The sequence below is a fragment of the Cervus canadensis genome, chromosome 13 (assembly GCF_019320065.1).
Source record: "Cervus canadensis isolate Bull #8, Minnesota chromosome 13, ASM1932006v1, whole genome shotgun sequence".
Classification (NCBI taxonomy): domain Eukaryota; kingdom Metazoa; phylum Chordata; class Mammalia; order Artiodactyla; family Cervidae; genus Cervus; species Cervus canadensis.
Genome location: NC_057398.1, coordinates 49049631 through 49074856, shown reverse-complemented (window position 1 = coordinate 49074856; position 25226 = coordinate 49049631). Strand labels below are relative to the sequence as shown.

At 46.9% G+C, this 25226-nt stretch overlaps 2 protein-coding genes across 10 annotated transcripts in view; one reads left to right on the top strand and one right to left on the bottom strand.

The window, feature by feature from the left end:
* Positions 1-7711, top strand: part of COQ8A (coenzyme Q8A) — a 45002-nt gene extending 37291 nt beyond the window's left edge. The window contains exons 6-15 of the mRNA XM_043484946.1: positions 2435-2557; positions 3243-3328; positions 3424-3564; positions 4048-4129; positions 4224-4317; positions 4532-4673; positions 4901-5008; positions 5146-5211; positions 5663-5749; positions 6589-7711. Coding sequence (XP_043340881.1) covers positions 2435-2557; positions 3243-3328; positions 3424-3564; positions 4048-4129; positions 4224-4317; positions 4532-4673; positions 4901-5008; positions 5146-5211; positions 5663-5749; positions 6589-6876 — 1217 coding nt within the window. The 3' untranslated portion in view covers positions 6877-7711. The remainder of the gene's footprint in view (positions 1-2434; positions 2558-3242; positions 3329-3423; positions 3565-4047; positions 4130-4223; positions 4318-4531; positions 4674-4900; positions 5009-5145; positions 5212-5662; positions 5750-6588) is intronic.
* A 915-nt stretch (positions 7712-8626) lies between these two features.
* Positions 8627-25226, bottom strand: part of CDC42BPA (CDC42 binding protein kinase alpha) — a 295068-nt gene continuing 278468 nt past the window's right edge. For 6 of the 9 annotated variants that reach the window (XM_043484945.1, XM_043484938.1, XM_043484937.1 and 3 more), the window contains 6 exons: positions 24984-25107; positions 24201-24318; positions 18961-19146; positions 16153-16270; positions 13731-13888; positions 8627-13113 (listed from right to left, as the gene is read on the bottom strand). In XM_043484945.1, the coding sequence (XP_043340880.1) occupies positions 12982-13113; positions 13731-13888; positions 16153-16270; positions 18961-19146; positions 24201-24318; positions 24984-25107 (836 nt within the window). In that variant the 3' untranslated portion in view covers positions 8627-12981. The remainder of the gene's footprint in view (positions 13114-13730; positions 13889-16152; positions 16271-18960; positions 19147-24200; positions 24319-24983; positions 25108-25226) is intronic. The other 3 variants (XM_043484940.1, XM_043484942.1, XM_043484944.1) reach the window with 1 other exon arrangement.

Genomic DNA, 25226 nt, shown 5'->3' with positions numbered 1-25226 from the left:
GAATGCCCGGTTCCCCCTAGTCTGGGTGGCCAGCTGTTGGGCCACCCAACTTTCCATGGAGAAAGTTCTGCAGACTGGCTGCTGGAACCTGGGTGCTTATGGTGCTGTGCTGGTGGGTCAGGGCGCAGCTTCCCCCACCTCCCGCTTGTCGGGGTGGTCAGCCAGGGCCCCTCCCTCAAGCTTGTCCCGGCGTTGGGGTGGGCTGGGAAGATGCAGAGAACTTCCCCTTTAACGGAGTTCTGGTGGCCATTAAGGGCAGCCCTGCTAGAGCCTTCTGCTCATGGATTTCTCAATGTGTACTTGATGTTCCGGGCTGAGTGCCCCCTGTCCCTATTAAGGGCTCATCAGCTCATTCCAAGACCTGACACCTCCTCCTCCCATCCCTGAGGACCCTGAGTGGTCCCCACTGTCCGGCTGCACTGTGGCCCCTAAGCCCTGGCTACAGCCCCGGGGCCGGCTCCCCTGGTGGCCTGTCAGCCCCCTGGATGGCCCTGCTTCACCTGCAGGACCCTCTCGAGGGGACGAGAGTCCTCGCGGGGGAGAAGGCACTAGCCCGTCCTACTGGCCCCAGAGCATGTGTGTCCTTGGAAGGGGCCAGAGGACAGAGAGGCTTAGGGAGGTATTTTTAGTGTTGGTGCTGAGGCTCCAGGAAGTGAAGCCTGCCTCTGGAGTGAGAAGCCAGCCTGCCCCAGGCACAGCTCCTCCCATCTTCCGCTCCACAACTGGCGGCTCTCCATCCCACCTCGTCCAAGCAGGGAAGAGGCAACCCCGGCTCCTCGGTTACAGCTGGTGTCCTTTGACAGGGAAGCAGTGGCCTGGCTGGGGGTCAAGGCGCCTGGGTGCCACCACACTGGGAGCAGGACGTGGGCTCAGGCCAGAGGGTGTGCGCCCCCTTCCTGCGCAGCGCCTAGAGCCCCAGCCCGCTCTCCCCGGGGAGCGCCTCCTGGCTGGGGGGCAGCCCACCATGCCTTTCAACTCCCTGACTCCCCCACGTTGTTCTCAGACCACCCTTGCTGGGGCTGTGGAGACTGGCCAGCTGTGAGGAGGGGAGGAAATCTCAGGAGGGCCAGGCCCTGTCTCTCAATGTCAGGGTCACCGTGTCACTCGGGGGGAAAGCGCCCTCCTCCTGCCTGGGGCGGGGCCTTTCCTCCTCCCCTGCCTCCTGAGGGACATGACCCAGGTCCCCGGCCCACAGGGTCCAGGGGCTGAGCAGCTGGGGAGGGCAGAGGGGACTTAGAGGTCTGCCGGGGACGCCCTTGGCCCAGCCACCCTGGATGGCCCTGCCCAGGGGCTGTAGCTTCCGTGACTGGCCTCTTCCTGTGGAGCTGAACTCTCTCCCCTTTCTGGGACCCTGTCCTGATATCTGGTTCCCTGAGAGTGAGCCTGGCCCTGTGTAGGCCTAACAGCTACCCTCAGATGCTGGCCTTCAGACTCACATCCCGCCTTAGCCCCTTGGCCCTGGTATATCAGAGGCCAGGCTGGACACAGCCCCGGACGGAGGGCAGTGGCATGACGCCACCTCCCCTGGTCCCGCCGTGGGATCTGACTCAGACCTGCTCTGAGTCTGGATCGGGCCAACAGGGATGCAGGCTGAGGCAAGCGCCAGGGGCCGTGGGGGCAGCCTGGCAGCCTGGGGGACTTCCAGTCTAACTGGGCTCACAGGACAGAGGGCAGGACCACTGGGTGACCCCCTCCTCGTCACCCTGAGTCACCACCCTGTACCCTCCCACCTCTGAGTGTTCTGGACAGAGGTCATCTGCTCCCCTGAGGTTTCTTCACCTTCTCCCGGGGCCTGCTGGCTGCAGGGGGCTGCAGGGCCTCTGTGGGCAGAGGGGAGAGGCGGGCACCCACCAGGTGAGGCTGTCCTTGACCCTGCACTCCCCTCCCTTAGGACTGTGCTCTCACCATGGCCAGTGGGCCCCGGGTGACTGTGCAGGGACTCTGGGGGTGCTGGTGACCTTTGTCCAGGACACTGAAGGGCAGGGACAGTCACTTGGCCGGGGCTGACATGGAGGGAGAGGCCCTGTGGGCCGGCCTGTGTGTGTGTGTTTGGAGGGTGCTGGGGGCGGGCCTGGGGAGACCTGGGGGGCCCCGGAGGGCCTTCCTCGGCATCTGAGGGGGCAGATGTGAGATGTGGAGTTAAAACTGCACTGCTGGTTTTGTGGCGCCCCGGGAGGGAAGCCCTTTGTATCAGGATGTCTGCTGGGCTCTGTTCCACCACCCTTAAAATGTGCTAAACCCTGACATTTCGTTATTTTATTATTTGTTATTTTACTGGGAGAACCAGTGATTTGCCAAGACCCACAACCAGGGGCCAGTGGGCTGGGTTGTCTCAGTCTTGAGTCGGGGGGAGGGTCCTCTTGGGGTGGGGTGGGGGGTCCCAGGTCTGGCAGCCCCGCCTGAGGGGCATCATGGTGGCTTTGCTCCCCCGCAGGGAAGAAGGCCGTGCTGGACTCCAGCCCCTTCCTGTCGGAGGCCAACGCGGAGCGCATCGTGCGCACGCTGTGCAAGGTGCGCGGGGCGGCGCTCAAGCTGGGCCAGATGCTGAGCATCCAGGGTGAGTGCGGCTGGCGGGGGCGGGGTGCAGTGGGGGTGGGGAGCAGAGGGAAGGCGTGTGTTTCAGCCCCACTGGGGACAAGTAGAGAGGGAGGTTTTCTGCTCACTGACTTCTCTTGTTTGAATCCTTGCTGTTAACCAACCTGGGATGTTTAAAAAACAGAGTCTTAAATAAGAGCCCGTGGTGGTTGTTTTTTGGCTTCTTTCTGAGTGTTTTGGCATATCCAAAAGTCCTGGCATCTAAAAAATTGGCGAGAGTCAGGCTGATGTTCTGAGGGTGCTGTGGGCGAGCTCACGGGCTGCAGTGGCGTGACATCGGGGTGTGGGGTGTGTGGTCAGGGAAGGAAGGCGGGGAAGACGCTGTGGCTGAGCAGGAGGCGGGCTGGGTGTAGCGCTGAGTGGAGCCCAGGTCCAGGGGAGCCTCGGGGCTTCTGATGGGGCCCCCAGGGCGGAGCATCTGAGATGCTGGTGTCCTGAGAGGGAACACAGCCAGTTCCCCTCAAGCAGGAGGAACCTGAGGCTGGGCCTGTGCCTCGTCTTCTCTGAACCTGGGGTTCAATGTGTGGAAGGGCGGAGCAGCACTGGGCCTCCTCCCAGGAGGCCGCGCTGGGCAGGGTGATGGAGGTGGCATGCGCGCCCGCCTTCCGAGGGGTCAGCACTCTGCTGTCTGCTCTGCTGCCTTCCAGACGACGCCTTCATCAACCCCCATCTGGCCAAGATCTTTGATCGGGTCAGGCAGAGTGCAGACTTCATGCCGCTGAAGCAGATGATGGTGAGGCTGGGGCTTCTTCGCTCGGGCGTGGCAGCCTGGGAGGGGTGGGGGCTCCCCGGCTGTGCTCACAGCCTCTCCCTGGCCTCTCCCTCCAGAAAACTCTCAACAACGACCTGGGCCCCAACTGGCGGGACAAGCTGGAGTACTTCGAGGAGCGGCCCTTCGCAGCCGCCTCCATCGGGCAGGTGCACCTGGCCCGCTTGAAGGGGGGCCGCGAGGTGGCCATGAAGATCCAGGTAGGCACCCAGGGTGTGTGCGCACATCTTTGGGAGCTGCTCAGGGCAGAGCCGGGGCCTGCGCTGTGGGGGCCTCTGCACCCACAGCCCCCGTGTGTCCCCGCGCCCAGGGCGTAGTGCGTGTCTCATCGCTTCTGTCCCTAGCACCAGATCAGCGCTGGGTGCTGAGAAGTATTTGCTGAGTGACTGGGAGGGAGAACAGCCTCCCAGCAAGCTTGGTTTGAGTGGGGTGGGGACAGGGGACAAGTGACTGTCTGCCTGGGGCCCTGAGCTGGAGGGGTGGGGCGGCTGTTTCTGCATGCGGGTGGGGGTGCGGTAGGTGGGGTAGAATAGGGTCATGGTGGGCCCAGGGGTTACAGCAGCATCGTGGGGTCTTGGCTCTGCCCTGTGGAGGCGTGGGGTCTGGGAGGCTGACGGGCGGCAGGAGGGTGGGGGCCCGCAGGGCCGTGCTCCATGTGCCCGCTGCCCCTCTGCTCCCTGCAGTACCCTGGCGTGGCCCAGAGCATCAACAGTGACGTCAACAACCTCATGACCGTGCTGAACATGAGCAACATGCTTCCGGAAGGTCTGAGGCTGCTGCTGGGCAAGGGCAGGCGTGGGGGGTGGGGTGCAGACTTGGGGAGCCCCTGGCCACCCTGACACCCTCCTCCCCCGCCCAGGCCTGTTCCCCGAGCACCTGATCGACGTGCTGCGGCGGGAGCTGGCCCTCGAGTGCGACTACCAGCGGGAGGCCGCTTGCGCCCGCAGGTTCCGGTGCGTCTGCAGCCTCAGGCCCTCGCCCACTGCTCCCGCTGCGGGGACAGAGCGGGTGGAAGCCCCTCCAGCTCCGAGGGGCGGAAGACCGTGGTTGGGGCCTGGGGCCGGAGCCCCTCAGTCTGGGGGGTTCAGCGCCTCGCTGTCCTGTGTCGGCTCCGGGGTGGGGGTGGAGGATCAGGGTGAGCAGGGTGTGACCTCTCGCCCCTGCCAGGGAGCTGCTGAAGGACCACCCCTTCTTCTACGTGCCCGAGATTGTGGACGAGCTCTGCAGCCCACACGTGCTGACCACGGAGCTGGTGTCCGGCTTCCCCCTGGACCAGGCCGAGGGGCTGAGCCAGGAGATCCGAAACGAGGTGTGTCGCTTGGTGACCCTGGAGTCCGCACCACTCCCTGTGGGGGCAGGGACAAGAGCGCTTCTTCGTCTCCCCACCCGCTGATATACGTGGAATCGAAGTTGGCTGTGGGCGGGAGGTGGGATGGGGTGGATGATGAGAGGAGAGCAGGGGTCAGACTTCCAGGTCCGGGTCTGGAGGGGGTCAGGCGGCCTGGCGTGGTGTGACCGGACCCACCCGGCCCCCAGATCTGCTACAACATCCTGGTACTGTGCCTGCGGGAGCTGTTCGAGTTCCACTTCATGCAGACAGACCCCAACTGGTCCAACTTCTTTTATGACCCTGAGCTGCACAAGGTGAGCACCAGGTGGGGATCCCACAGGGACCCTGAGCTCCACTGGACCAGGGCTCCAAGATCTGGGGGTCTCAGCCCCCCGTTGCCCTGTCCCTCCACCCTACTGGGGCAAACCTTCCCTGGTATCGCCGTCCCCAGGTGGCTCTTCTGGACTTCGGGGCAACTCGGGAATTTGACAGATCCTTCACCGACCTCTACATCCAGGTAGAGGGGAGGTGGGGGGCTGGCCTTGGCTGGTGCTCTTCTGGGGCTTGGAGGGAGGGTGGACTCCTGTCCTGATGTCTGTCTGTCCCTGCTGTTTGGTGACAGTGGACGTCACAGCCGCCTCAGGTGCAGAGGAAAGTAAAAGTCACTCAGTCATGTCCGACTTTGCGACGCCATGGACTGTAGCCCCCCAGGCTCCTCTGTCCATGGGATTCTCTGGGCAAGAACTCTAGAGTGGGTAGCCATTCCCTTCTCCAGGGGATCTTCCCGACTCAGGGAGTGAACCCTGGTCTCCTGCACTGCAGGCAGATTCTTTACTATCTGAGCCACCAGGGAAGCCCAAGTAAAGGGTAAAAGTGGATGTGCTGGCATTTGGGGGCGGGGCGGGTACCAGCCCCCTGGACCCCCAGGATCTCCTCTCCACGTGCCACCCATGGTGCCCTCTGCCCAGATCATCAGGGCTGCTGCTAACCAGGACAGGGAGGCTGTGCTGAAGAAATCCATAGAGATGAAGTTCCTCACTGGCTACGAGGTCAAGGTGAGCTCTCTTGACTCTGGAGGTGCACCAGGCCTGCTGAGCCACATGCAGCCGCTGGGCCAGCTTTGGTGTTTGTGGGAAGGGTGGGATGTGGACTGCTTTTCCTGTGAAATCTGAAGGGTATCTCAGTTTGTAAGTGGACGCAATCAGAGCTGGTAGGGCAGGCCCTGCCCCCGCCGGTGGGCCGAAGCCCTCAGAATACCAGGGCTGGTCATGCAGCCCTTGTTCTGTGTCCCACCCCAGCCCATGGCGAGATCCTAGTCGTTGGGCTCGTCGCGGGTGCTCAGGGCCTAGGTGAGCAGGTGGGATGCAAAGCCCCCACTTCCTGTGGCCTCACTGGGGAAGGGGTGAGGGGCACCCTGGAAGAGATCTTAGTAGCCCCTTAAATGAAGGGGTGACCTTCTTGGTGTCCTGTCACCAGATAGCAGCACTCTCCTCTCCCGACAGTGGGGAAGGGGTGCGGACACCCTGGTGGTCTCGGGTCTGCCACCTACGAGGACTGCAGAGGCTCACTTCAGCTCAGGCCTGTGGCTTTTTCAGGACTGACAGGCGTTTTATAAAACCTCTGGATTTGAGTGCCCTCAGGCTGGGTGACACCTGGCATTCTGCCACAGACCTGCCAAGCTCCCTTTCTTTTTACCTGGAAGAAAGGTCACACATTAACGATGTTTCCTGCCCTTAGTGGTTTGAGTTCATGCCCCTGTCACCATGATTCAATCTGGGTGAAGCACTCACTACCTGCCCTGTCCTCAGGGAGCGCTCAGTCTAGCCCCTGGGGGTGTGTGTGTGAGGAGCCCTGGGCTGGCAGGCTCTTCAGTCTCCCCTCCCTCTCCCTCCAGGCCATGGAAGACGCCCACTTGGATGCCATCCTCATCCTGGGGGAGGCCTTTGCCTCGGAGGAGCCCTTTGACTTCGGCACCCAGAGCACCACCGAGAAGATCCACAACCTGATCCCCATCATGCTGAAGCACCGGCTCGTCCCGCCGCCCGAGGAGACCTACTCCCTGCACAGGAAGATGGGTGGCTCCTTCCTCATCTGCTCCAAGCTGAAGGCACGGTTCCCCTGCAAGGCCATGTTCGAGGAGGCCTACAGCAACTACTGCAGGAGGCAGGCCGAGCAGCAGTAGCCAGACCCTCCGTCCTCGGTCCTTGAGGCGCTGAAACTAGTAGGAAGCTGGTGGTGCCTGCGCTACATTTAAACTTCGCCTGGTGGGAGAGGGTGGTCGGGCTGACGGGGGGACGCTGCTCAGAGCCCATTGTGTGTGCTTATACACGGTTTTATTGCTAAGTGGGTGTGGGGTGAGAGGAGCAAGGATGAAAATGCAGCCCCACTACTGTCTGTCAGAATCTGCTTATTGTTTAGTCATCCTCTGAAATAGCTTTCGATGAAAAGACAGTTTTATTTCCTCTTCCTTTTTGTAACAGGGGTTTTTTGCTAATGTGAATGTTAACCAGAAGATAAGAGTTCTTCCTTTGAATCCCTGCCACCAAAAACAAAACACCAAAACCAGAAAAGCCTTTTTGGATTTTATTGAGTGTGTAATATCAGGTTTGTGTGTGTGTGTGTGTTTCTAGAATGAGATTTGTATTTTCTGCCTTTTCCTGTCCGGCCTGGATCTAGAAGTGCTGAGCTGAGCAGTGCCAACAAGTACTACTTTGCCAAGCCAGGCCCACCTCACACCTGCTGTCTGGCTCGTCGCTAGAGGCTTTCTTGAGAACCAGAGGTTTCCAGAGAACTGCTACCTCCTACGGGGAGGACGGGAGCCACAGAAAGAGAGAGGGCCACGCGCACTGTCTCTGGGCTCCAAGACTGGTGTGTGGGGGTCCTGCCTCCCGCCCCAGGGCCTTGATGTGCACATATCACCTGCTTGGACCCAAGGGGTCATTTCAGGCTGTGTTAATATTCGTACAATTCTTGTAATTGTCTGATTTACTTGTTTCAATTAAAAAAAAAAAATCCTAGCACCCTGGCATTAATTCTTTCACTTGCAAAGGCTTCTGAGCTGATGGTGATGAGCCCGAGGTCAGTGTCACACCCTTTCCTGCCTCCAGATGCTTCTGCAAGGTTTGGCCTTGTTCCCACCACGAGGCTCTTGGTACCTGAACCCAGAAAGGCTTAGCCCATGTTCATCATCAGAGAAAGATGGCAGAGTTGAGTAGGTGCGGTAGACTAGTCCTACAAAGCTGAAAGTATTTCTTCACTGGTCCTTTACAGACACTTGCCAACCTCTGCACAACTCCTGCCTCTAAAGCATGGTTTCAAACAGTGAACCAACAAATAACAGACAGAAATGTCTATTACATGTGAAATGGAACGGGGAAGGGTCTCAGAATAATTACTTGGCTGCAGGCCAATTTAAGATGTCCTTTGTTAAGACCACCCAGGCCTTCCTGTGTGGCCTCAGCTGTGTTATTCTAACTCAAGCACAAGTTGTGGGATGTGTCTGCTGCTTCTCTGCAGTCAGAAGATGGAAGAGCAAGCAGTCGCCACGGTCAGTCAGCGGTGGCACGGGTCGGGAAGTCTGGCTGGGCGTGGGGCGGTCCTCGTGTGGTGGGCTCCCTTGTGGCAGGCGCACACAGCAGGGCGGCCCACAGATGCGCAGGCAGAGCCTGGCCCTGCAGGCCGAGCACCAGGGAAGTTCTGACCAGAGAGGGGAGCTGAAAGCCTCAAGAGAGTCAAGCACTCTTCTCACCTGAGCTATGGAAGGAACTAAGAAAAGTCCTAGATTAACTCCCCATTCTTCCAGTGTAACGAGGAAGCTGGCTGAGGAGGGAGACAGGCAGAAATCGGGGTTTGAAGAGATGAAAAGAGTCAGTCACCTTTTCTCCATTCTTCAGACTTCTTAATCAGGGGAAAAAAGACAAAAGACTCAATTCTAACAGTTCCCTGTTTTATTGCAATACATCAGAGTCTGGTTAATATTAAGTGATACCAACGTAAGATATCGGCGAGGAGTCTTGTTACATTTTTGACTGTCCCACCTTAAATATTTCTGTGCAAAAGAATCCACACCATTGTTTGGTAGCAGAGAATCTCTTATAAAGTTCCCTAAGACACTGAGGGGGTAAAACCAAACAAAATAAAGAGTGATCAGAGGCCAAAGCAGTTACCTTTTCCCCTTCCATACACACTTATTTGTCAGCATTATATTCTAAACAAAAAAATGATTACACCCAGGCCATGCAAAACTGTACAGTAATATTACAATGAGAAAAAACCCTAAAAAATTTATAAAATAAATGATATTACACTATCAAATAAAAAGGCAGGTCATTTTGTTTTCATGAAATTTCAAGGCTGATTTGTTTTCATCCGTTTCCCCCCATAAATGAAATGGTTTGTGTGTGTGACGGTCGTCCCTGGGAAGGGAGAGAGGAGCGCCCGGCCTGCCAACCAGCGCTGAGACTCGAGACAGAGCTCCAGCTGAAGCGAGGGCCCCTTAGGAGCAGCCTCTGCAGAGAACGCTGGACTTGTCACACCGAAGTCATAACAAGGGCCCAGTGAAATATCGTGCGGCTTGTCTAATGAATGCAGGGGCTGGGCCAGCGAGAGGAGCGGAGCGGGGGGCCCGGTCACTTCCCTATTGTGCCCAGCAGACTGGGGCAGTGGTGAAGCCTGGCCGCTGCTGAGAACACCCCTCCGTCCAGAGAGTGGATGCTGAGCTTGACAGTGCTCTGCTGAGCTGGGAGACCACAGAGCTTGTGGCCAAAGGCCAGTAAACAGCCCTGTTCTACCTGGGGGGTCAGGGATGTCTGCCCACCTCTCTCTACTCTGGCAGTTTCTTTAACGATACCTGAGAGTCCATAGAAATGCAACTGGTCTTTCACAGAAGGAGATGTGGCCACTGAGAAACAAAACGACACGACTCTAACCATATGGAAGGCAGAGGGAGGCTGAGAACCAGCTGGGGAATGACAGATTGTTGCTGTAAACAAAATAGGGATTTCAGAGTCTTCCCTGAAGCTTGGGTACAAGCTCTGCTTGGAAAATTAAAATAGATGGGCCCTTTTTAGTTGTGTTTCACAGCCTTAAAACTATGCTCCCTCAGAAAGAAGATTAAATCACTAAGTGTAGGTGTGTGTGCACGCACGTAAGGGGTGTGTGTGCACATATGTAAGGGGTGTGTGTGCACACACATAACTAAAAAAGTTGCTTTAGCAATCATTTGACAAGGAGGAAGGCTTCTGTTTTTGGCAAAAAGAAATATATATATATATATATGTGTGTGTGTATATGTATATATGTAATTTTATACACCCAAAGCACATAGCAAGATTAAAGTAGAATTCAAGAGTAGACAACAAATTGGCTGAACATAGATAGCACCAAATATCAACACATCTAGACTATGCCAGAAATGCCTCTTATTTTTCCTTTCTACTGAGAAATAAGTTCCTGCTTCCCCATACGTTTCTTTGAATGTCCTGCATGAAAACAAAGGATGAATGCAGACGGCAACATCACATCTGTTCAGCAATCTTTGTTACTGATCCATTTCAGTGATCACTGTTTTTTGTTTCTCTAGAATCCATCCCCCATCTTCCCAAATCATTCTTTTCAAGAAGCTTCTGACACTAACTGCTTCATATTGGAGAATGGGGATAAACCCAGTTGAATGATCACTATCTTGGGAAAATATCCCCCAGATCACCACCCTTGGCAGTGTTTCTCCCCCAAGTCTCCTCCTACTGGACACGAATCACATTTGGGACTGCTCTCTTGCTACTGTTTCAGATTATTTCAGACCATTTCAGATTACTGGAATATAATCTACTGGGTTGGTATTACACCTCCCAGTGAGCCCGACAGCCAGGACAAGCCCTTATCTGCCCTCCTGGGGGGACTTCAGGGTATGCCTCACTATACTGGTGTTCACACTTCAGGTATGGTTATTTTGATCCTAAAAGCATCTAAAGTAAATAAGCACCTATAGGCAACAGAAACTTAGTTGTCAAAGCTATAAACTAATGGCTTAGTGTGGAGTCCAGTGAATCTCAGCTGGATCTGCCTCCGCTCAGAGGAGAAAAGGGGGGCAGGAAGAGGCGAGGGGAAAGGAAACAAGAGGGTGGGAGGGTCTGGAGGACAGTGGGCCACAGGCACTCAGCAGCCGGCTGGCAGGCTCCCTCTTCTCCTGGCAAGTGCTAAACTTCAGGAGTGACTGGAGTCATGGCGATAACCAGACTCAAGGTCTGACTCTTGAAATCTAAACGCACAAAAGTACTTTCACATAACACTTCTCCTCCAAAAGCAAAGGATTTAGAAGGTTAGAATTGTGCAGTGATTTATGCCCATCCCAAGTTAAACATAAATCTGAGCAAGCGCCAAGTGCAGGATGTTTAAATGCCAAACCTGTTATTATTTTAAAATTCTCTACTGTAATATTTCACAATATAATGCCCACACAGGACCCTTTCTTCCCTCCCTGAACCTCAGTAACCTGCTCCTGAGAGTGGCATCCTCTGGGAATAGTCCGGCTCCCTGTGGCCTGTGGTGGGAAGCGGAATAGCTGTGGCTGGTGTGTGTGTGTGTCGGTGTGGAGGTGGTAGTGGGCGGGTAAAATGACAGTGCTCACACACCAAGATCCAGACAAGCAATGGCAGGAACGCTCTTCCATTTTAGCTGAATTTTAAAGAAGAGAGCAGAAAATCTGTTGGTACTTCTCAGGGAAATTTAGATAAAAAGTAAAAGAGAGGCAGATTCTCTGTATGGCCATGAGATATTTTTATTTCTATCTTTCTCTACTCATGTGCTTAACTGGTGAAATGACTCTGGAGAAATAAATTCCTGGTTCTGCATCTCATTTCCTTATGGCAATTAAAACAGCAGGAATCCAAATGGAAATGGGACTAACACACCATAGCTAGGAGGGAGGCAAAGCTTACTCGCTCAGGAAGGCCAAGCTGGGCTGACTTCCTGTGTGTGGCAGGGATGAGCTGTCCGCTTCCCACTCCATGTGGGAAAGAGTATTTGGTTAAGGCTGTTCAAGTCCTTGCATTTGAGGTTTTACATTATTTGGTAATTAAACCCCTTTCCCAGGCTTATCTGAGGACGCTCACACCCCCCTCAAAACAGATCCCTCTTTAAAGAGAAGCTGGCTCAGCTGGGGGACACAGGCCTCGCTGCAAGGGGCGGGGGAGATCAGCCAAGGGAAAAAAGCACTCTGCGGAACCTTTTTATGGCCCTTCAGAAACTACCCCATTCCCTGTGTCCTTCCAGATGGAAGGGATCCAGAAGGTGACAAAGCTGCGTTTCTACATTCATCTGCAGAAGATACCAAAATATAGTAACAGATGAGAAGTGCGGTTCAAATTCTACTGCTAGAAATAGAAATGTCTTGGATAGAAGTAAATCTGCCTTTTAATGATGCTGCTGAAGAGGCGTTAAATGTTACAAGTCTGGTTCCCAGTTTACACTCCAAACTGATGAAACCAAAGCCTTAGAACATCTCCTAAAGCTCGCAGGTGCCCGCGTCCCCCCGCCTAGCGTGAGAGCTGGTGGTAAGGGGATGCTTGCTCCTCCCGCCCTCCCTCCTTTACACACCAGGGCCAGGCCTTTCTACCCTTTCATTTTTTAGGTGGAAAACAGACAGGAAACAACACATTTCTTTAAATTAAATGATCTCTCATATATGCATCCATCTTTCGTTGAATACAAGATGCTTCTTTTTACTATATACATTCAGTACTTAACCTCTACATTTGTGTATTTATTTAAACTCTGTTTTGTAGTAAAATATGCATTGTTTTAGTGATAAGGGATTTACTGGCAACGATCAGGTCGACATTCACTGTGGTGCTGAAGGGGCTTGGTGCGCGCCCGGGACCCACTGGTGAGCCCCACGTGCTGTCTCAGGGCTACATGAGACTCTACTGTGAAAACAACGTCTGTCTAATCTTATTCTTATCGCTTACATGTGTGGAATCTGTCTACTTAAGCTACCTTTTAGGGGAGGGGTGAAATAGTCTGGAAAGCAACGCTAAGTGTATGAAATGAAATCAGTATTCATCTAAGCTGCTCAATGAAAGTCTGCCTTTATGGTTGTTGCTGTTAAGTCGAGGGGGGCATGGATGAAAGTCCTAGAGGCAGAATTCCTGAACCCCCGCCCTGCTACTGCAGTCGGCCCTGGCGTTTTCAGGCAGAGGTTGGGGAAGAGATGACAGTGAGAGGAGGGGGCAGTGAGGGGAGCCCAGAGCGTCTGAGCGTGGAGGCTGCTCACGGTCCCAGCTCCCGCTCACGGATCCCAGCTCCCGCGGTCCGTGCTCTCCAGAGATAGGCTCTTGGTCTTCCGCGGTGACACTGGGCTGGGAGGACTGCTCAGGTTGGAACTGTTGGAAGCCGTGGAATGCCGCGGAGAATCCGAGTCCTGGGAGGCCAGAGGAAGACGTCAGGGAGAGGGTCAGGAGGGGCTCGGGCCACACGGGTCCTCTCCAGCCACCCTGGCCAATGACTGGACATGACTTTTCTACAACCCGTTTGCCAGTGCAGGAGACATAAGAGACTTGGGTTTGCTCCCTGGGTGTGGAAGATCCCCTGGAGGAGGGCATGGCAACCCCCTCCAGTATTCTTGCCTGGAGAATCTCATGGACAGAGGACCCTGGCAGGGTATGGTCCAAAGGGTCACAGAGAGTTGGACATGGCTGAAGTGACTTAGCACGCACGCATAACTTCTCTACTGTGGGTAGAAAGCACCTTTTCTGAGCTGAGTAAGAGGCACAGAATATAACAAAGCTCCTAGTCCTTTCTGCAGGTCTTTGGAAACATAGGCTATTTTCATACAAAAGCTATTAGAAGTCTGAACACTTCCAGGGTAACTGCAGTTTGCAACCCAAGTGACTGGCTCCACCACCCCTGCTGGAGCACGTGGCCGATCCCTGCTACAATCCAGGCAGCAGAACGACTTCAGGAAATATATTTACCTGTCTGGTTCAGGACCTCTCCAGAACCCGTCTCCAGGCGGAGCTGCTCCCCACTGGCACTCACCTCTCCATCGTAGTCCCGCGCTGGGGCGTCGCTTCCCTGGTCCATGCCTCCCGAGGACAGCGAGCCCTCTGATGGGGAGGGCATGGGCTGCCGCTTTGCACTGTAGCTGCCTCCAGAGAATTCTCTCTTTAATGCACTGCCGTTCTGTGCAGATGACCCTACGGCACATGGTTCGGGTAAAACTACACGTGTAGAAGGGGATGACACTCTAGACAGTACACAGATGGCTGAGGTGAGGAGCCCTCCTCCCTGCTTAACACCCACTGAGGGACAGTGAGCCGGCTGTGGGCCCCTGACACTGAAGGCCACCCTGGAGCCCAGCCACCACGGTGGCTGGATGAGTGGGCAGCACCCGCCAGGCCTCCAGGCTCTGCTCTCACTGGCTGTGCCCGGGCTGCCCTGCTTGCGAGGCGATTCCGCAGAATCAGTGCCTCCAGTCTCTACCCACGTGCTACTGTCTCAGTGAGTCTTTCCTGCTCCCTGGGGCTCCTATAGCACTTCTCATCACGTCTTTCATAGCATCTGGATATTAGGTTGGAATTATGTGCCTGCCATTCTTTTAATGGATGGTCCTTGCCTCTGGAGGCCCCTGACAAGAACAGGGCAAGGAGCAGATGTTCAAAGCACATATGCTGAACGATGAAGCCGAGGAGAACAGATCTCAGAAAAAGGAAGACCAAGCCATCTGATGATGCAGAACTGTCACTTAGCTTCTAGAGAATTTTCATTAAAGACACAAAGGAACATAACAGAAGCATTTTCATTCCACAGGGCAAAAAGCCCCAGATAAAAAAACAAGGTGTGTTTCTTTAAACTCACGCTCTGCTTTGATCTTAGAGTTGGGACACATCAAAGGAGGACTGGCGACCACCCAGAGGAGGAAAGGTGGTGACCAGAAAAATCTTGGAAATATTGGGGTACTGTTAGCACCTATGTATGTTCAACTCAGCACTCCCTACTATTTTTTAGTTTTTAACCTAAACATGTTTTAATTCTGTTGAGCTTCAATATTAAGATCACCATTCAAAAAAGACTGAGACCGTGTTAAGGCTTTAGCACAACTACAAGGTATCGATCGTTTCAAGTTCTGCTGGTTTAACAAAGCCCTAAAATTGAGTTATGTTACATTCAGAATTCAGTGAAATGTCAAGAGGTGACTGGTCAAAGCATATGTACTTAATGATCACCCACATTCAGCTGTCTTCATAGACTGAACAGGAGCCTGCCTGCTAAAGCCCTGTCCTTGGTGATCTGACAGCTTCCTTCCAGTCTCTTTCCTGAGCCCCTCAAATGCGTCACCACACTCTTCTTACTGCAGAAGTTACCAATGTTGGGTGTATGCTGCGTATTATATTATGGAGCTTTAAAAATACCAGTGCCTGGGCCCCATCCCAGACCAGCAAAAGCAGAATTCCCAACTTAACTTTTAAAAAGCCCTTATGATTCTAGAATGCATCTCAGGTTGAGAACCACTGACTCAGACTTACTCCCTAGGAGATCCGCTCCCTCCCAACACTCCATCCTATTTCTAAAGGTGTCTGTCACTAACATGTGCTGATTTTCATTTGTTGATGTGTTTCTTTGGGTAGGCACTCTACTTTTTCGTTGCCAATCTTCTGTCTTAGATTATAACTTAATTGAAGGCATAAATCATTTTTTTAAGATTTCTCTTCCAACTCCATGCCTAGTATAGTCCTCAATTTAACAAAAGCCATAATGTGAAGTTACTGTTTTAAAAATTCTGTCATTCTGAATAAAAAACCCAAACCACCAGAGATTTCTGCTGCTCTGCTTACTAACCTAACCGTGTGACCTTAAGCAAGTCATCTTGTCGGAGTTTCAGTTTTCTTCATTTGTAAATAAAAAAATGAATTCTACCTTATGGGGGTCTTGTGGGAACTGAGCACTCAATACACAGAGAGTGAATGGTCAGAAGGATGGTGTCTGATGGGGCTGCCTACTGTTCAGTACGTTCTTCCTGGGCTCCTTTCCTCCATCCTAGTGATCATTTACAGAACCTCACCTCTGTGATTTACATTTTTTCTTTTTAAGTTTGGGAAAATTCCTTTCAGAGAAAAATTACACTCAAGCCACCCTAATCTTAAAAAACTGAGATGGGCTGTTTTGACTGAACAGCAAAGGGGACAATCTGAAAACTGTGGTCCTAGGCAGGGTCTCTTCCCAAAAGTTCTAGGTGGTGACTTGGGAGGTTGGGCACTTCTCATCATGGTTTGTAGTATTACCTGTCTGTCTCCCAGATAGACTGTGACCTCTAGAGGGACCCCATGACGACTTTTGCAACACCTGCACTTGCGCAGACAAGGTGTCACCCTGCCGCATCTGAGACACTGACACGGGTGATGCACTAATGCGCGGCTGCTGCTTCGCTACGGATGAGTCTCCTGCCGCCCAGGCTACTTACTTGCTGACAGGCCACTGCTGGCGCTCATGGAGCGACCGGGTTCAGGGCGGGATTTGGTGATAGACGGAATACTGACCGAGCCACTGAATGCCGTCCGACTTTCCTGAGGCCGAGGGTTCTAAGATCAAAAGACAAAGAAAAATTCTTCATCCAGCAAGAAACTGATTTTTGACAGAGAGGTCTATTTTTCACCCTAGTCTCAAGAAATAAAGTTGTTTAGACTATAGTGACACAGAACACGAAACAGATTATATAATCCCTCCCACCCCCAAACGTGCTAAAGCCCTCACAGAAATAGACCTCAGGCCAATCAAACATAAGTGCTTATCCTTATACTCACCGAAATACTTATCAGTAAATAAGAATTTTTTGTTGTTGTTATGAGAACAGTAAGTGAAAGTTATGTGGTTAGAAGTGACAGTGAAACGTAGAATTACATGGACATCTGCAGATAACTGAAGCAAAGTTTTTACTATGTCTGAGATTTTTATTTCCTAGGAAAACTCAAAAGCTGAAGAAGCCTGTTTAGAAGAGAGTCATGTAAAAGCATGTTCTTCTCAAGTACTCCTTCTACTATTCTGACACCAAAAGTGCCATCTGCATGTTCCCATGTTAGTCACCAGGCAGCCTCCCTGCCTCACAGACAAAGCAGCATCAGTCCTGAACATGACATCTGTAACCATCACTGCCTGGGTGAAGTGATTTAACTGGGGAACGCTGGAGGGAAAAGTTCTCCATCTAATACTGAATGATTCTGGGGCCCAATGTAGGAGAATGAGCTACGGAATGCTTTGAAAGTTACAGACAGGTGGTGTGTAGGACCAGCCTTCTGAACAGCTCCTCCATGGCCCCAAACTTTTCAGAAGAGAAGGGGTGTTGGGGTGGCTGGTACCTGAGAGAAGGTTACAACAATACAATTAACGCAGGGCCCAAGCCAGCAATCAGGAAAACATGCACTAATACATCTCTTGAAAAACTCCAACTTACACAGTTTAAAGAATCACACACATTGAAAGTTGGCAGGCTGGCTGCCTTCAAATACTGCCACTGCCATTTTGGTTCATATATCAAATTTGCAAAGTCCATGTAATTCTTATTGTGTTATTTGTTTAAAGCAAATGTTTTACCTTTTTTTTCTCTAACAAAATAAAAAATTTAAAATGGAAAGTCAGTGCTAGCATTTCAACATCCATTCACGGGAGCCACCCTGTGAGGTGCCGGTGACATGCGTACGATGCAGCAGAGCAAAGATCAGGAGAGACAGGGGTATCAGTTGAAACCTTTCCATTTTTACTGTTTTTGCTATGAACCTTAAGGTAACTTGGTGTTGTCCTTTTCTATAAAACAAACCTACTCTAGAAAAAAAGGCAAAAATGAAGGCCTATAAAAATGCCAGTGGCTTAGTAACACTGAATACTAAAGTAATAAAAGAATGATGTGCTCTGGAAAAATTTTTAAAAAACCGCAAATCCAACAGTTTTATCATTTATCCCTCTGAAGTTCAACTTCATTATAAAGTAACATGAAACTTAATCTGATGGTCCTTTCACAAATATGCTTAAGATTAGGGTAAAATGTCCACTAATAGTAGTGTTTCTCTTTGTAGATGACTAACTTAAGTAACATTTCCACCATCTTTTATATCAAAAATTCTTGACTGATTAGTTTATACAACCTCCTCTAGAATCCACTAACTGTAATCTGTTACCAAGCAAACAAAGGCTTAGTTTATCATAAGTAATCTTATGTCATCAAATAAGACATGTAAATAACATTACAGTTTAATGTCAGTGACAATGACATTTAAAACATAATTTAAAATAATTTTATAATACAAACAAAAATAGAAAAACTCCCCCTACACATAGTTTTCTTATTGGAAAATGACTAAATATACAAATAAAAAGTGGATGCTATTTTTTTTCTAAGTCACAGGAAATGGGTTTGCGTGATATAAACCAAATATTTTATTATCTGCAAAACAAACTTGAGAAAATACCCTCTTGAAGTCAGTACATATTTCTTGATGGAAATAAGGATGTTCAGCTTGAATGGCTGCTGGCTGGCTGTCCCACTGCAGAGCTGCTAGTTACAAGGATGCAAGGCTGCGTGGAAGGACCCAGGCCACGATCCCCCAGAATGCAGCACACTCTGCTTTTTTGTTGTGTTGATTTACTTCTCTTACTTTGGATCCTGACTAGCATTAAAGGTGCACCAGCAACTCAAACATTAATAAGACTATCTTCTTTTGGTAATTTTTCCTGTTATTCACTGATACTACTATACTTTATATTTTTAAGAATTGTGAGCTCTTTGGAAGGGGGTTTATTGTAGATAAAAGGCCTGTAGACAGGCCTACTAAATACAGACTTCACTAAATATTAAAAATTTCTCTGAACTGCACTGGTTAACGAGCTAACAAGCTATAAAGAATTCAGAAATTCTAGGACCTGTTTTTTTGTTTGTTTTAACAGAATAAAGACTTACTCGGGGGCTATTTCTTACAGTATCTGTAATGAAATATATCATGATGGGATTATTTTATATTAACCATAGAAAAACCTTCAATACTGTTTTAGAAATAAAACTGAAATCTTCCCTAGTCCTTATCTTTTTCCTCAGAAGAAGAAACAAAGTAGAACTTGAAGAGAGAAGAGGAGGAAGAGGAAGGATAGCAGTCTGGCAGCAGAGGAACAGGTCAAAGGAAAACGCACACAGAGTGTGCCCCTTTGGCGGTGTTACTTATTAAAGCCAGGCAGAGATCCGGACATGGTTAGTACCAGTTAACACCTAACTCGGCTTTCATACCCTCAGAGTCATAAAGCTTGGTGTACCAGGGGCAGAGCGCAGAGACGGGGAGTATTCAGGGTTTATGGAATCAGGAGAGAGAAATTTTTCAGCAGAATTAACAGTCATGTGATAGATGTGCTCAAAGTTGATCGGAGAGGAGATCAGACCGGAGTGATGATGAGGGGATGGATAAGGAAAACCCGGCTATCAAAACAACAGAAAGAAAAAAGGTAATGAGGTAATGAAAATGGATTCACCAGATATATGTGACATTTCCGACAACATGCATGTAGAAAAACATAAAGCACCTCGCATCAATAATAGAATCCATCATGAAATACTTTTAGGCCTAGAAAGTTAAATTTTGTAATCTTCTTGCCAGTTACTTGAAGAGTTGATTTGCAAAAAGTCATTATTCTCTTTTATTGCTGTCATCAAGATGAGTAGAAACTGGACTTTCAGAAATACAAGTAGACTTCTGAAATTTAGTTCAGTGTTCTCCTTTGATTGTGATACAAAAAAACATGGCAAAAAATCTAAACAAAAACATTAAGGATAGAAAAAGCAAGAAATAATCAAAGAACAAGTGAACCTATTACTACAACCAGCCTCTCACCAGAAGCATTATGTAAGTGTTCCTTGAGAAACTGAAACCATTTCCTGTATTTATAGACTTGACATGTGTTTGCTTTTACTGATCTTATCTTCCTATAATGAGTAACTCTAGAATGTACTGTATGCCTGGTGGCTCCTGCCTGCAAAGCAGGAGATCTGGGTTCGATTCCTGAATCAGGAAGATCCCCTGGACAAGGACATGGCAACCCACTCCAGTATTCTTGCTTGGAAAATCTCATGGACGGTGGAGCCTAGTAGGCTACAGTCCATGGGGTTGCAGAGTCGGACACGACTGAACGAGTAACTGAGTGGATGGAATGTACTAATTATTGGTTTATCTATAAGTAGCCCAAGCTTATCTCCACTTAGACACCTGGAGAACGTTTGTTTTTTTAAAAGAACAGCCTTTTCTTCAATGTTCAAGTGTAATTTAAAAAAATGAAATAATGTAACACTAAAGGCATAGAACAAAGTTTTTGAAAACAAGGACTCTAGTTTTTCATGTAATATAATTTGTGGATATTTGGAGACATCACTTAGCACCCAGTCACCTTCTCTTATGGGAATTTTCAAAGTTCAGTTCTTAAGAACTATGTCTCAAGTAAACATCCTAAGAACACCTCATTAAAGACAGAGATTGAACGACTTCCCAGAGAGATGCTGACTGATATTCTCATGAGTTGAGATGAGGTTGCATTGTTAAAAAAATATCTGATAAATTAGGGAAGCTTAAAAAAAAGCCTCCTATATAAGATATTATTTTAAATTTAGAGATGTGTGTGAAATCAATACTTGCTAAAGCTCTTTTCCAAAAGGAAAAACTACTCATGGGCATATAACTATGACTTTAAGAAGCAAAATTACTTCTTAAAAGTCTAAAAGGTCACTGAGCTAGAAATTTTATTTATTAACAATTTTAGGAACAGGTGAAAGACTACAAGTTTTATGTGCTAAAAAAAAATGAAATCTTTTAGAGGTAAAATATTACTCTTTAATTCAGCTCTGAGACAAATCTATTCTTTATTACCAGTATTCACTTATGAAAAAGGTAGATGACAAAAAGGATTCCAGGAAACTACTACAGTATGTACTTGTAAGACACACATGCTATTTTATATTAATTGCTTATATTCTCTTGGTTCACTAAGCCACACATGAAAGATTCACACTGATATAGGAGAAAAATAAAAAATGACTCCCTTACCCTTACTATCTTTTCCACACTCATGAGGCAAACAACCTGTTTCAGTATCATTTTGGTACAAAGGAAACAGAATAAGCTTCCAAAGACATTCAGTAAACTTTCTAAGCTTATAAGCATTTCACAGGAAGGCAATACTGATTTGAGTAAGTTAAACATAAAAATGTCTGGGGTACATGCTCTTTGCACAAATGACAACCTAGCTTTGGTATTTGAAAGTGCTTCTTACATGTGTTAATATTAGATGAATTTAATTCATCTTTTTTTTTTGGAATAGTTCATTAAATATAGAAAACTACAGTGGAAGGAACATACTAAAATCTGAGATTAAAATATCACAAGCTTTTCAATACATGTATACATATATATATATATACACACACACAGATATAGACATGCATATTATTTTCTTTTCAGACATGCATATTATTGTGTTGTTTACCAATGTTTACTCCAAGATAAGCACAGTTCTGGTAAGACAGTATATCAAAAAATATTTGTTAAGTGATTAAATGGATGCTTATGAAAAGTTCCAGCTTTTATGTTCTTAGCTAGTAAAAGGAAGAAAGTCAGGTGAAAATAAAGTGAGACTGTGAAAAATAGGAGTTTAGACACATAACATTTTGCTACAATAAATACTCCATGTACAGGTGAACAGGTTTCAAAAATTTACACCAACTTCTTGCTTTGGAAATTCAAAAGTGTTTATATGATAAGAAAACATGAAATGAACATTAAAAACTGAATTGCACTGCTAGGGCAAAAAATCACTTTTGTTACTGACAAACGAACCAGTGAGGCAGTCAATGGTTAACAAGATCAGTGACACAAATACTGAAAATCAAGAGGTCTAATGGGAATAAGTAGCCAGCAGAGAAGGCCATGCGTCATGGAGTGAGATCAGGGATGAATCTTTGGGAAATGCTATCTGAACTTATTTTGCACAGTAATTAAGACTGGATCTTATTTTGAACAGCAACAACAAAAATAGAGATTTCCTTTAAGTGGTGGAGGGTAACGGGAGGAAAAGGAGGGATACTGTGATACAAAAATTATTACTATGTTTGAAATTTGACATTTTGCCTCTGTGTACATATTCAGGGTGTATGTAGAAAGGCCAAGTCTTATTGTGTATGAAGGTCTGAAAGAATTCTGAAACATTAGCAAACTAATTTTTCACCTAGTCAAGCAGAGAAACATTTTATTAAATCCTGAAACTATCCTGAAACCTTAAGGAACAAACTGTGGGATGTAATAGAATTTATAGAAAAATTTTCCATAATTCTTTTTGCTATGTTGTTAGAATATAATGAGAGGAAAATATATTCTTTTTTGTGCACAAATATGAAGCAAATGTGAAAGAAAGCTTAATTTTGAAAGGATAATACCCCTTAAAACTTTGTTCACTAGTGAAATAATTTTGTGTTTGTTGATATGTTGCTTTGCAACATATGGATGTATTTGAAATCTGTATTCCTCCTGGCGGGCTACAATCCACAGGGTTGCAAAGAGTCAAACACGACTGAAGTGACTTAGCATGCACACATCCCTCCAAATGCTAACTATGTTGCAAGTGTTAAAAACTATTTATTAGCATGTACACATCCCTCCAAATGCTATGTAGCCAAGTGTTAAAAACTATTTATCATTTAAATTTCAAAAAGTTTCATTAAGATAGTATATAACACTTGTTCTATCAAATATAAGCTGTACATATATTCACATTTCAACTGTTTATCATAATTAAAAATTTCTCTCTCCTAAGGTACTTTGTACGTGACACTGTAGCTTCCGTAAGAAAAAATGACAGAGGCTTTGAACTGTATGGTTCCATTACGTTTACTTCTGAGAAAAAAGGAAACTCAGACTGAGGGATTTCAGACTGAGGACTTAAACAAATGTTCAGAATGGGAAAGGAATAGAGAAAATTCTGAAATCTGATTCCCAGGTAAGAACTGAAAAAAACAGTGTATTAAATATGATAGATAAGTAAAACAGTTTAATATTTAGGCTCAAAATTTTCAGCTTAATATTTATGTTCAGCCTTAAATTTCTTACTTTGTTTTAATTACTATATCAAGATTGGCTGTAATCTTTTTGCATACTTTATATTTACCTAGCACAGCTAATAAATCCCCATTTCAAAAGGATAAATGACCACTGTGAATGATTTGAAAGGAAGGAATAGTACTATAATCATACAATGTCTTGATGATAATTGGTAAAAAAAAAATGACAGCAGGAATGTCATATTCATTCATAAACAGGACTAACCGGTTAATTGAGATATTTATAATGTGGAACTCAGACTTAAATTAATGCAGATTTTTTTTGGTTCCTTCCATGAAATGGATGCAAGACTACCCTTAAGAGTTTAATTTAAAAAAACTTCATTGTACAAATTGTGTTACCTGTTATTTTTTCTGTCAGTGATAGATGTTTTTATCTTCTATCACAGTAGAGTTAGTAATGTGGGTATTTAACACAGACTTTCTTAGAAAGAGCTTTGGGTTAAGATTCACAAATCTGGGAGATCTGGGAGATCTCAGACTGCCACAGTATATAAATTATGCCTAAAATTCTGTGCAAAATCTAGATGCTGTCACCACTGATCAAAAGAGTCACATTAAAGTTTCAAAAGGAAATGGCAACCTACTCTAGTATTCTTGCCTGAAGAATTCCATGGATGAGCTACAGTTCATGGGGTCACAAAGAGTTGGATATGACTGAGCAACTAAAACACATAGTTTGAGAATACCATAATACTGAAATGTTAAGTATAAACAAAGCTTGGCAAATTAGCTAATTCCAGATTAAGATTAATATTCTTAATCTCAATATATTAGGTCCAAGAATCCAATCTTCATGTTTTTAGGAAAAAAATTTCCAATTTGTACTTTTTAAATATAAGACTGACTAGGTAACATGTTTGTAATTAGGCAAATGAAAAAGATTTAATTTCATAATCAGATGAGAGGTGTGACCATTAATGAACAAGCTAATACAGTTTCAATGGGAGGTGGGCCAAATATCTGTGTTGAATTGCTATAACTTAATGAAATTTTAGTGATTTGGTAACAAAGTTCTGAATCTTGGTATAGAACCTCTCCATATCTAATGGTTTATTTCTCCAAAGTGGTAAATCTAGATATGGGAGTTTATAGGAGATGCAACTACATAAGAATTGGTATGCTTGTTTTTTGATATGTAGCTCAATTTAACATTTTTCATCAGTTATGTCATCATGCATCTTACATATATCGTGATATTCTGAGATAAACATTTCCTCATTACACCAATATATCCTTTCAACTCATATGTACTTAAGCACACATATATATGTGTATACACACACACACATTCATATTTATATACATATCTGCTCCCTCACACCTTATTCTTAACCCCATCTATATTCACATTCACTCTTCATTTCTCTTACCATGGGCAGGTCTTTTAGGATCTGTATTCCATCTCCTGGACCCATATGTGCTATGTGGTTAAAATTAGTTGGGTTAGAAATTAATTTATTTCTCATTTCTGGATCTCGTAACATCTCCCTGTAAGAAAAAACACCTGTTTTGACACTTGTTCCATGACCAATCTAGATAATTTTAGAGAAAAGTATATTCAATTTTTTTCATAAAAATAAACTGTGATATCATGTTAATAAGGACAGAATTAAAATAATAGAATATACAAAATAAAATTTTAACTTAGAAGATTTAGTTTTAATTTAAAAGATCTTATGCTTTTTGGTGGGAAAACAGAGTTAGTACTTAAATAGGAAACAAGTTCTTACTCTACAGATAATTCTGAATATTTTATGGATGTCCTTTTAAATAATTGCTAATATATTAGAAATGTTTTTGTGTGTAACTGGACATACTACAAGGCTACTTCTCATGAAGAGAACAGTTAATCTGCATAGATATGTTCTATGTTTTTTATAAAGGCCCACATTCTAAAACTTGTAACTATTATATATACATAGAGAAATGAATCAAAATATGGGACTTTAATCTAGTACATACTCACAATTTGGAGAGTATTAATTAAAATTACACCGAGAAATACATTCATTATTGCAGTTTTTAAAATCACAGAGAATGAGTGACAGACTTTCAGAGATCAAATTTTCCTTCCAAATCAAATATAATATTATTACCAAATAGTCCTTCTGATGCTACAAGCATCTTTGGATGAGTGCAAATTAAATATTTACCTTCTCTGTTGCATTCTTTCCTCTTCTGGAACTCTGAAAGAATAACGCCTCTTATTGTTAATATTTCTAACCATTTGTTTTCGACTATTATCTGATGTTTCAGGAACTACCAGTTCATCCCCTTCTGTTAAAAAAGAAACAAAAGATAGTAAAGAACAATGATGTTCTTTCAAGTGCTAAAATGCATTTTAGTCATTAATCTCCAAGATGGTACAAATGTCAATCAATACAAGTATATGCAAT